Below are 12,491 nucleotides of genomic sequence, written 5' to 3' on the forward strand. Positions count from 1 at the left end.
CTGAGGCAAATAACTAATTTATTGGATATCATTGTGACTCCAATAAAAAAATTCATGTACACTTCGAATTTTCGAAACAATAATACGTCATTTCGGATACCATTGGGCATGTAATTTGCAAATCAAATGTAATATTATTTCTGCTACACCTGAGGCGTTCATATCAGATAACATGATATTTACTTATCTCTGATTCAAAAACTGAAAATCTTTGATTTATTCAGAATACACTCTGAGTTCATATCAGATAACATGATATTTACTTATCTCTGATTCAAAAACTGAAAATCTTTGATTTATTCAGAATACACTCTGAAAAAAAAATCCTTATTTGTTTCAGGTGGTTTAATCACTTGGCAGGATAAAGTCATTTTGGAAAACCATAAATTTGATCCAAGATATCAATTGAGAGAGAAAAAAAATTGAAATTTCACATAAAGATACCTACTAGTGAGATACTTACTCAACGAAAAATGGATCCAAGTGAGAGAATTACGAGTAATGCGATGATAGAAAATATCTTACTAGAATCACCTGTCAAATCAGAAGATGATGAATCAGATGACGATGAGGACGTAATTAATAAGTCTAAAATTAAAGAAAATCAACATGACAAAGATGAGGAAACACATGAACAAACAAGAATAGCTAACAACAACACTCCAGAAAAAGTACTTCAGAATGTTCTGAGTATTGAAGAGAATAGATCTGGAAAAACTTCGTCATGCAAGAGAAAATTGTTCAAATCAGAAGGGAAAGAAATTAAAAAATCAAAAAAGAAAATTTTTAGTGATGATTTCCAAAGAATAGGCTATTCCAGTGATGATGAGAATAAAACATCCCTAGAATATACTGTTTCCGTCAGAACTTTATCTGAAACCAAAAGATCTGAGTTAAATCCATATGTTAACCTTGGTAAACCGTCTGATATTAGAGGCAAACGATCAGCCAAAGATATGGATTGGAATATTGATAATATGAAAAAGGTTAAAAGATCCAAAGTAACTTCAGACAGTGAAGATGAAAATTGCAAGGAGAACATGCCAGATGGTTGTTGTGAAGGAAATGTTGAAACTTCAAATACATCAAATGAGCACCTGGCGAATGAAGATGACTCAATGAAGCAAGATGAAAGTGGAAAGAAGAAATCAACTGCTGACTCAAAAAATAGAAAACCAAAGAAATATAAGGAAAAAGAAAATACTGACAGTGAAAGTCTATCCGATGGAGAATACAATAATGAGTCTGATGAGAAACATGCAAAGAAAAAGAAAACTGGCAAGCCAAGAATTACAAAGGAAAAGAAATCACAGGATAGTGACCTAAATGAAAATAGTGAGGAAAGTGAAACTGATAATAAACTTGCAAAGAAAAAGAAAACTGCTAAACTAAGAATTCCAAAGGAGAAGAAATCAGAGAAGGAAGATAGTGACCTAAGTGAAGATAGTGAGGAAAGTCAATCTGATGAAAATTATAAAAAAGAAAAGAAAACTGCAAAGTCAATTATTACAAAGAAAAAGAAATCAGAGGATAGTGACCTAAATGAAGATAGTGAGGAAAGTGAATCTGATGAAAAACATACAAAGAATAAGAAAACTGCACAGCCAAAGATATGGATTGGAATATTGATAATATGAAAAAGGTTAAAAGATCCAAAGTAACTTCAGACAGTGAAGATGAAAATTGCAAAGAGAACATGCCAGATGGTTGTTGTGAAGGAAATGTTGAAACTTCAAATACACCAAATGAGCACCTGGTGAATGAAGATGACTCACTGGAGCAAGATGAAAGTGGAAAGAAGAAATCAACTGCTGACTCAAGTGAATCTGATGAAAAACATACAAAGAATAAGAAAACTGCCAAGCCAAGAATTGCAAAGAAAAAGAAATCACAGGATAGTGACCTAAGTGAAGATAATGAGGAAAGCCAATCTGATGAAGAAAGTGGTCCAAAATTGAAGTTTGAAGGTCCCAAAAAAGAACAAGTGAAAAGTAAAAAGAAGTGAAGATAATGAGGAAAGCCAATCTGATGAAGAAAGTGGTCCAAAATTGAAGTTTGAAGGTCCCAAAAAAGAACAAGTGAAAAGTAAGAACAAAGATGGTCAAAAAACCAAGAAATCTGTAAAACCAATCAACAAGAAGAAAGAAAACAAATCACAGGAGGATGATCTAAGTGAAGGAAGTCAGTCTGATGAAGAGAACTGTCCAGTGCCAAAGAGCGAGTCAAGAGATAGCCATAATATTTCAACATCTGAAGATTCCTCAGCAGACAATTCTGAACAAGAGTCAAAACGAGATGAGTCCAAGCACAAGCAGAAGAAAGTCCGGGTAAGTTGATGTTTCTATTGTAATTTCCTCCAACAATCCGAGCAGACAAACATAAAAAAGACATAAGTACCTGCTCCATATTTCTCCTTTATACATATATGAATAATGAATTTATTAAAATACCTATCCTAGGTATTTAAATTATGGAATCTGTGAAATAATCTCTAAAAATGGGTACTTACATTTCGGAAATGTTTCAAAAATACACACTTATTGTATGTACACACATACCTAGATAACATGTTACTAATTTAAACTTCTTTATTTGTAAAACCAATCAACAAGAAGAAAGAAAACAAATCACAGGAGGATGATCTAAGTGAAGGAAGTCAGTCTGATGAAGAGAACTGTCCAGTGCCAAAGAGCGAGTCAAGAGATAGCCATAATATTTCAACATCTGAAGATTCCTCAGCAGAAAATTCTGAGCAAGAGTCAAAACGAGATGAGTCCAAGCACAAGCAGAAGAAAGTCCGGGTAAGTTGATGTTTCTATTGTAATTTCCTCCAATAATCCGAGCAGAGTAGCAGACAAACATAAAAAAGACATACCTGCTCCATATTTCTCCTTTATACATATATGAATAATGAATTTATTAAAATCCTATCCTAGGTATTTAAATTATGGAATCTACACACTTATTGTATGTACACACATACCTAGATAACATGTTACTAATTTAAACTTCTTTATTTCCTTTACAGGACGAGGACACCAATCCCCATAATAATCCAAGGATAATCAAACTGAAAAAATTCCTCAGATTGGCCGGTATACGAATAAAAAACTACGCCGAGTTCTGGGAGGGTTGCAATTCGGTAAAGGCCAAAATCGAGAAAATTGTTCAACACATGGAGAATTTGGGTTTGAAAGGTAAGGAAAAAAACGATACTTGGAGAGATGTATACCTACACTCTGGGTCGGTTCGAGTATGTAAAAAAAAAATGAAATTTTCACGAACAATTCGCGATTTTTCGCCAAATCCGTTCGAGAAAGAAGAATAAAAAAATAGGTCCAATAGACGTCGATAAAAAGAAAAGGAAAATACCTATCTAGAGGGAAATAATATGTGGGAGGATTACACAAGACACTTAGGCTAAATACCTAGGTAAAAACTTTAGACAAAAAGCTTTCTGTAAAATAAACAACTTTAAAGTATAAAAATTCACTTGCGGGACAACGCGATTTGACAGAACCCCTTGAAACCTTGTGCAGGGAATTTTTACCAAAGTGAGGGAAAAAAATCATCAGATGCAGGGATTTTTTTACATTATTTTTTCATCTGGCAACACTGCAGAGCTCGCTACAAAAAAAAACAAAAAATAAAAAAAAAAAATTGAACTTTTGAATCTTGTATAAAAATTCACTTGCGGGACAACGCGATTTGACAGAACCCCTTGAAACCTTGTGCAGGGAATTTTTACCAAAGTGAGGGAAAAAATCATCAGATGCAGGGATTTTTTACATTATTTTTTCATCTGGCAACACTGCAGAGCTCGCTACAAAAAAACAAAAAATAAAAAGTTGAAATTTGAACTTCAACTTTTGCATATGGCAGCGAAAGTTTGTCACTCGATAGCTCAAGAACAGATTTTTCGGATAGACCTTAGGTCAAAATAGAACTGTATAGTTTTTGGGCCAAATTGATCGAGCGATGCGCGAGTTATTGAAGGTCGGGCAGTCAATTTGGTTTTTGGCTCAATCTCTGGAACGGTTTGTCCGATCTCAATAAAATTTAATACGAATTTGTAAAACAATACTCTTTTCTTTTTGAAAAGTTCGAGTTGTTCAAGGAATCTGCCATAAGTTGGAAGTTTTGAGGGTAAAAGAATCCTGCTTTCTTCACTACTAGATTGGATAATAGCCACTTCAGTATCATCCTATTCATATTGAAGGTAAGAATCCATAAGAGAACATAGATAGTATCCTCCGTTTTTTTTGAGTGATTGATCCTAAGCAATCAGAGCATTTTCTATTTGCTTCGAATGCTTGGTCACATAACAAATTTAATAACTTTGAGTGTGTGACTAAGCTCGAGTTTTACCACCGTGGATTTTTTCAGGATTGAGTTTGGACCAACCAAGGTTGACCTGGCTATTAAGTATAGGGAAATCCCTGTTTTGTCTCAATCCCAAGTCGGTAAACCCCAGCATGAGACCCATTATTTTGATGTACCAGTAAGGTATGTCCACAAGGTTGATTGACATCAATCAGTGTTGACTGACTGCTCCCGAGTTCTGGGAGGGTTGCAATTCGGTAAAGGCCAAAATCGAGAAAATTGTTCAACACATGGAGAATTTGGGTTTGAAAGGTAAGGATAAAAAACGATACTTGGAGAGATGTATACCTACACTCTGGGTCGGTTCGAGTATGTAAAAAAAATGAAATTTTCACGAACAATTTGCGATTTTTCGCCAAATCCGTTCGAGAAAGAAGAATAAAAAAAATAGGTCCAATTTTTTTCAATTAGCTGATTTGAAAATCCCATTTTGGTGAAAAATCTTGAAAAATTACCTATAGTGGCTGCTGTAATCGGGTTCGAGAATGTTTGTTTTTTTCGTGAAAATTTTGGACCTCGAACCGATTTGAAAAAATGCATTGTTGTAGGTATTTCCGCTATCAAATTTACTCGAACCGGGCCTCTGTTATTCATAAAATTGAAAAAGAAAATGTGTAGCAATATTAATCTATAAAAGTCATTTAAAGTTACTAATCCCGCTCGAACCGATTTGAAAAAATGCATTGTTGTAGGTATTTCCGCTATCAAATTTACTCGAACCGGGCCTCTGTTATTCATAAAATTGAAGAAGAAAATGTGTAGCAATATTAATCTATAAAAGTCATTTAAAGTTACTAATCCCGTTTTTTTTTCTACTTTGTCAACAGGACCTCCTTCTAGGAGTAGCTGTATAAAGTTGAGAAAGAAGCTGGAAAAGAAGAATGAAATAGCGCAGTTAGATGTGTCCAACATTTTGGATACACCAGATAAAAAATACCAAGGTGGCTATAACAGTTAGCACAGTAACAATGTTTTCCCCAGTTTTATCAAAAATAGTGTTTCAAAACTCCAAATCACACTAAAACTAAGTGTCGAATATCGAAAATGAGCGTTTAGTCTTGTACTCAGGGTAGCCCTCGCATTCCTTGTAAAACTGAAGGCAGTAATGCCGCCGTATTCTGTGTACCACAGAAAGGAAATAAATAATCCCATACTGCTCTAGCATGCAGGAAGTCCGTGTCTTAATTCTGGGAGGGTGAACAAAAAATGATAATTGCAGGGGAATGGCAAATTGAGAAAGAAGCTGGAAAAGAAGAATGAAATAGCGCAGTTAGATGTGTCCAACATTTTGGATACACCAGATAAAAAATACCAAGGTGCCTATAACAGTTAGCACAGTAACGAGGTTTTCCCCAGTTTTATCAAAAATAGTGTTTCAAAACACCAAATCAGACTAAAACTAAGTGTCGAATATCGAAAATGAGCGTTTAGAGTCTTGTACTCAGGGTAGCTCTCGCATTCCTTGTAAAACTGAAGGCAGTAATGCCGCCGTATTCTGTGTACCACAGGAAGAAAATAAATAATTCCATACTGCTCTAGCATGCAGGAAGTCCGTGTCTTAATTCTGGGAGGGTGAACAAAAAATTTCTAATTGCAGGGAATGGCAAGGTTTGTGGTATTTCCGCTATCAAAACAAAATGGAAGTAAAGATTGGATATACCTACGTATAATGTGCTCAGACCATTTGTGTCCTCTTTTGAGGAATCTTAAAATGTATTTGATGTAAAAAAGTACTTTTTGATATTTTTTCAGGTAAAAGAACTCGAAACATGTCCTCAAGACGAGCAGAAAAGTCTCAGCCAGAGAAAAGAGTGGTGAATGAGGCTTGTGAACGTCAATATGCCAGACTTCGGTTACTGTGCAGTAGCAGTGATGAAGACTAACTGACTAACCCATGTAGTTGTCAACCAAAAGTGCCTTTTTTCTGACTATCTGTCTCTTTAGATTCTAAATCATGTTAAGGCGGTCTCTTTTTGATCCCTGGTGTGCCGCGTCCACTTCTGTTTAGGACTATTGCACTGAATCAAACATGTTGCATTTATTATAGATGTGCACTATGTGTAGCATTTTTTCCTTCCTTAATTGAATAATCATTGAGTATTGTTGTAGGTATCCTTGTTAATTTGAAAGTGTGTCCCCCGGCCTTAGTGTTATAGGTTCTAAGTTTGTCTTTTATCGTTGATTATTCTAACTACACAAATTTCAAAAACATTTCAGTGTTGCTGCTGAATATATTACTTTTTAGCCCAATATTTAGTGTACCTATGCTTTTTAGCCCAATATTTAGTGTATGCTGAACTATAACTTATAATAATTTTGCATTAAGCCGCGCAATACGATAAATTATAATCAAGTAATGTGGGAAACCACCCGTAGTGTATCAGAAGCCGATACTGAGGGGTTGCTGGTGACCTTTATGAATTAAGAATCCACCTTGAAAGTTTTGCGCTTTGTTAGTTGTGGTTTTAGAAATACCTATTAATAAGTAGGTGTTTTATTTTGTTACGCAATTTCTATGATTTTAATAAGTACCTTCATTAATGTTGCTTTATTATTGTAAGGAGACTCCAATTTCGTAGACTACACACCAAGTAACTTTAATTAAGGAGTTGAGGGCCGTAGGTGAGATATTGAGAAAGAAGTGTGGAGGTTTGTATTGTAAAGATTTGATAATATTTGTCATATACAAATTACCTCGACTTAGAGAGGTGTCTCGCTAGTACGATTACAAATCTTGTACAGATAACAACAGAGGAAGGCGATTTATGTGAGACTGTATAGAATCGTGTATGTTTCACGATACTGTCATCAGAATACTCTTATCCCGCTACAACTAATAACGTGCGTATTAAAGACCTATTACTGTGATAGGGAAAAATAAACGAGAATTCCTTGTTATTATCAGATGATAAAGAAAAAGTATGGCTCAAAATGGTCCTTTTTTTCTTTATATACCTACCTCATTTCAAACAACTCGGTTCTTCAAGGCCAACAAACGCCAATAATAATGATTTTTTTTGACAGAGGAGAACTGTAAATGCTAAGGTTCTTATATCGTCCCGAGAAATCGCAAGAGAGAAGGAACAATAGGATAGGAGAAAAGCCAGCCGTTCCGAATAATGATGAACCTCTGCAAAGTTTGACCGACATATGTGCCAAAAGCTAATAAATTAACGTACCTACCCTACTGAGAAAAAGCGAAATCATTTCCGAGCTTTTTTATAAAAATAGTGGCGGTTTGAATAGAACATGCCTGCCGGAAACCTCGGCGCCGGGGACATTTTAAATTAAAACTGAGAATAGGTAATTATCTGCGTTCGAGCAAATTGGGCCGAAATCAAAAAAAGACCTGAGAAACTCGGAAAGTTCTTTTTTTTTTTTTTTTAATGCTCACAAAAGCGACCGAAAGATCGTAGGTATCGCGACTCGAGATCACTATTCATCTACATTCTGAAAAGAGCGGCATTGGTCGAAAGATGAACTCATGAAGTCCTGAGAAAATAAATTTGAACTCGAGGCTGGTAGCATAGATTTGTCTCACGCAAAGTCCTTGGGTGTCACGCACCTCGCGATCTTTCAAATCGTTCCCTCGTGTGAACACGCCTTTCTCAAGGTTTTTTTTTGCCGCGAAAAATTTAAAATCATCGCCAAGGAAACCTAACCTCAAAATTTAAATTTTAAAATCAAAAAAATTCGGTGTTTGAAGTTTTTAAAAAAAATGAAAATTGAAATGTTTTTTGTCAAATTTAGAGAAATTGCGATAGTATCACGAAATTAGGATCATTTTTTACAATCCTGCTTCGAATACTGAGAATGAATCAGCTTCTAATTTAGTAAAATGAGTGTTATGTAAGCTCGCCTGTGCTCCAAGATCTGATACGCCCTTTAACTACTGTAAGTAAAACTTAAGTATACTTAAATATCTTTGTTGTTTAATATACCTGGGTAAATCTAAGCAAACCCTGGGTCTGAATCTCCAATAATTTAGTAAAATGAGTGTTATGTAAGCTCGCCTGTGCTCCAAGATCTGATACGCCCTTTAACTACTGTAAGTAAAACTTAAGTATAGGTACTTAAATATCTTTGTTGTTTAATATACCTGGGTAAATCTACTTCAACGGGTAGCAACAGTCTTTCTCCTGATAAGTTGGCAACAAAAAATTCAGACTATGTGTTTGTAAAGTTACCACAGATTGATTCCAAGCTTCCTCCTTGTCTGGCTGGGGGACGTTGAACAGGGAGTAAACCAGCTTTATCTGGCTGGGGGGGACATCTAGCAACAGTCTTTCTCCTGATAAGTTGGCAACAAAAAATTCAGACTATGTGTTTGTAAAGTTACCACAGATTGATTCCAAGCTTCCTGCTTCCTCCTTGTCTGGCTGGGGGACGTTGAACAGGGAGTAAACCAGCTATATCTGGCTGGGGGGGACATTAAACAGGGAGTAGACCAACTTAGTCTAGCTGGGGGACTTTAAAGAGAGAGTATACCAGGCTGAATTTCCCTTGCTTAAGAAAAGGTTGAGTGCAAAGGGCATCCACTTGTAAAATTTGTAGCCAAAACCTAATGTTAACCCAAAGCAACCACCTTAGTAAGGACTGATTGAGAGGCTGACAAAAAACACCAATCCAAGGCAAAGAAAAAAAAAGAATAAGATTTGGGTCTGATGGCTTGAGGGGGTGAACATGGGTGCTTCTAATTTTTATTGTAGAGTTGAAATTTCATTAAATCTAAATCATTATTTATTTGTGGTGACAATTTTTTGTGGATATCACAGCATTACTATAAGAGCCTCCTTTACTATTTCTGACATTTTTATAATTTTTCTTTTTACTCTGGTAATGCTACCACTGGTTGCTACTCAATTAAAGTAGCTAATCAATTGTCCTAACAAGGCTGAGTGCACCCAGAAATCAAAGTACAGAGCCGGAAAAAACTTTAACCCGCTGGGAATTGAATCCAGGAACTTGGGAGTGCAAGCCTAGTGTGATACCTACCCACTTTGCCAAGGTGGTTCTAAATTTCAATATGAATTTTTACTCTGGTAATGCTACCACTGGTTGCTACTCAATTAAAGTAGCTAATCAATTGTCCTAACAAGGCTGAGTGCACCCAGAAATCCAAGTACAGAGCCAAAAAAAACTTTAACCCGCTGGGAATTGAACCCAGGAGCTTGGGAGTGCAAGCCTAGTGTCTACCTACCCACTTTGCCAAGGTGGTTCTAAATTTCAATATGAATTGTTAGTAGGACCATTTGAAGCACAAAATGACTGATCAAAATTAATTTCTCATTTTTGGTGCTTCCCCTGTTGCCTGAAGTACATCAAAAACTTTAAAATTGAATAGGCCATAACTCCAGCCCTGCTCATTGGATTGAAGTCTAACTTGTACTGGAGTACTACACTTTGTAAGGTCTTTGATATGCTGTATCACAAATAAGAGGTTCTCATTTAAGATTTTTAAGTTGACCCCCCTGGGGCTGCCCCTGGGACCCCCCTCCAAATTTCTGGTACCTTTCAAAATTTACTATAATCAAGGGCTGCTTACTAAAATTCAACTTCCATCAGTAAACAAAGTTATTGAAGCACAAAATGACTGATCAAAATTAATTTCTCATTTTTGGTGCTTCCCCTGTTGCCTGAAGTACATCAAAAACTTTAAAATTGAATAGGCCATAACTCCAGCCCTGCTCATTGGATTGAAGTCTAACTTGTACTGGAGTACTACACTTTGTAATGTCTTTGATATGCTGTATCACAAATAAGAGGTTCTCATTTAAGATTTTAAAGTTGAGCCCCCTCCAAATTTCTGGTACCTTTCAAAATTTACTATAATCAAGGGCTGCTTACTAAAATTCAACTTCCAACAATAAACAAAGTTACAAGGATGGCTTTCTTTTCCCACCCACACTCAAGCTTGATGTGGATAATGTGAGTAAGTGGGTAGCTTCTTGTGGAATGGATGATAAAACCCTTGTCACTAAAAATCTTCATAGTGCTCTGTTCCACCATCATTGTATAATTTTAATAATGAGAATCACTACTTACCTACTTACTTAGTGTGAAAGAGAAAATAAAAATTTTCATTGGTAAACTTTCACTAATCCATGGCAATGAAAGTGTGTAAAGCAAAGGCCAAAGCCAGGGGAGCATGAAGTGTGACCGTATGTGCTCAAAATCTTCCTTGGTGGAGCAAACCTTAACCCTGCAAAGGCACAAAAGGGGTGATAATTATATTGTTAATATGCTATTGGATGTTGGTTCCTGCACAAGCACAGGTAGGCATAAACAGGATTTTTTTCTTTTTTTTTATGGCAATGAAAGTGTGTAAAGCAAAGGCCAAAGCCAGGGGAGCATGAAGTGTGACCGTATGTGCTCAAAATCTTCCTTGGTGGAGCAGACCTTAACCCTGCAAAGGCACAAAAGGGGTGATAATTATTTTGTTAATATGGTATTGGATGTTGGTTCCTGCACAAGCACAGGTAAGTAGGCATAAATGGGATTTTTTTTCTTTTTTTTAGTTTTGATGGGGGGGGGGAATGTGTAAAAACGAAAATCATATCGTCCAAAAATCGAAGAGAGAAGGAGAACATTATAGGAGAAAGCCAGCCGTTCCGAGAACGAACCTGATCTGTTTAGGATAAACTTCGCCCCGGGCGGGAATCGAACCCGCGACCTAGACAGGCGCACTACCTTTTAAGTTGACTGCTATGTGCTATGTACATAGACCAATAACTAAACTACCTACCTAAGTTAGTAATGTGATACCTTCACAATTAAAGGTAAAGAGGTTCCTAGCTTTATATTTTATACCTGTTACTTTATAATTTTAAATCAAGCTCGTGCATCAATGTGACGGGGTACGCAGATCACCTTGTGAAGAAAAATCTAGTGGATCTAGTCTGGTTCTAGATTTTAGATGTCACTCAGTGGCGTAGCACTTTCTCACAGTTCAATTTGACATTACCTACTAAGTTGCCTTCGGTGTACTTAAACATACGTATTACATTTTCTCTCCTCTCTATGTGTTTTAGGATCACTAGAAAATAGAAAGGCTTATAATAGAATATCTTATATCTTTTCCAATTTCCTTTTTCTTCTTTTCCGTAGCCAAGCACGGGTTGGACTAGCAAGTAGAAAATGAAAAGATAAAACATCGAGAAGAACTGGAATAAAAGCAAGATATCGTTGAAGAAGTAAGTGATAAAAATACAAGTTTTGTTAAGGTCTCCTCTCTTGGTAGGTCGATAAATTTGAAGGAATATTTCGAAGCTCGCCACTGTTGGATACCTACCTGAATTGTGGGTAGATACTACTTGTTAGGAACTGTATAGCCAAGGTTGATTAACCGACCCAACAGGAAAATTTTATGAACGTTTAACTGCCTGGTTGTTTTGTGGTTTTGTATACGATTACTTACCTACGTTCCGACTTTTCAATTTCCATGCCAAGAGATAATATTTACAATGAATTTGTTCTTGTGATATAGCTCTGCAAATACTTACTTCAGCTAAGTATAATCTATTTCCATGCCAAGAGATAATATTTACAATGAATTTGTTCTTGTGATATAGCTCTGCAAATACTTACTTCAGCTAAGTATAATATTATATGAACAGACCAAATTCTCATACCTTTACTCCCTCCCATATTACAGATCCTCGAAGTTCACACTTTACGCATACGAGCTTTTGAAAATCACTGCCGATCTCCTTCCAAACTGTCGATATTGGGTCTTCCAGAACTTAAAAAATTCTCATACCTTTACTCCCTCCCATATTACAGATCCTCGAAGTTCACACTTTACGCATACGAGCTTTTGAAAATCACTGCCGATCCCCTTCCAAACTGTCGATATTGGGTCTTCCAGAACTTAATAGGTAACTTATTAGAATCTCATATGTTTGTGATGCCCTACCTAGTTTTCTTTTAATTATAACCGGGTAGGGCTTATTGATTCGTGTGCCAACTCAGTAATAGCTCAAGAGAAGCAATAGAAATGATTTATTTCTTGGGTATTTTTAATGAAAAATAAACCAAGTATAAAATATTAATTAATTAATTTAAATGTGTATACCGAGTAGAGTTACCCATCCTTTGTAGGGGAAGGG

At 36.0% G+C, this 12,491-nt stretch overlaps 1 protein-coding gene and 1 long non-coding RNA gene across 2 annotated transcripts; both read left to right on the forward strand.

The window, feature by feature from the left end:
* The first annotated feature begins 265 nt into the window (after positions 1 to 265).
* On the forward strand, positions 266 to 6,525 carry LOC103509685 (HIRA-interacting protein 3-like). The gene is made up of 7 exons (XM_026823976.1): positions 266 to 1,601; positions 1,862 to 1,946; positions 2,041 to 2,127; positions 2,602 to 2,801; positions 3,029 to 3,197; positions 5,211 to 5,324; positions 6,136 to 6,525. The coding sequence occupies exons 1-7, from the start codon at positions 474 to 476 to the stop codon at positions 6,264 to 6,266; spliced, it is 1,914 nt and encodes a 637-aa protein (XP_026679777.1). The 5' UTR covers positions 266 to 473; the 3' UTR covers positions 6,267 to 6,525.
* A 1,838-nt stretch (positions 6,526 to 8,363) lies between these two features.
* Positions 8,364 to 12,101, forward strand: LOC103509687. The gene is made up of 3 exons (XR_541384.3): positions 8,364 to 8,431; positions 11,491 to 11,576; positions 12,038 to 12,101. It is a non-coding gene; the product is annotated as an uncharacterized LOC103509687 (long non-coding RNA).
* The last annotated feature ends 390 nt before the right edge of the window (positions 12,102 to 12,491 follow it).

This window comes from Diaphorina citri, unplaced genomic scaffold, assembly GCF_000475195.1.
Source record: "Diaphorina citri unplaced genomic scaffold, Diaci psyllid genome assembly version 1.1 scaffold520, whole genome shotgun sequence".
In the NCBI taxonomy this organism is placed as follows: Eukaryota; Metazoa; Arthropoda; class Insecta; order Hemiptera; family Psyllidae; genus Diaphorina; species Diaphorina citri.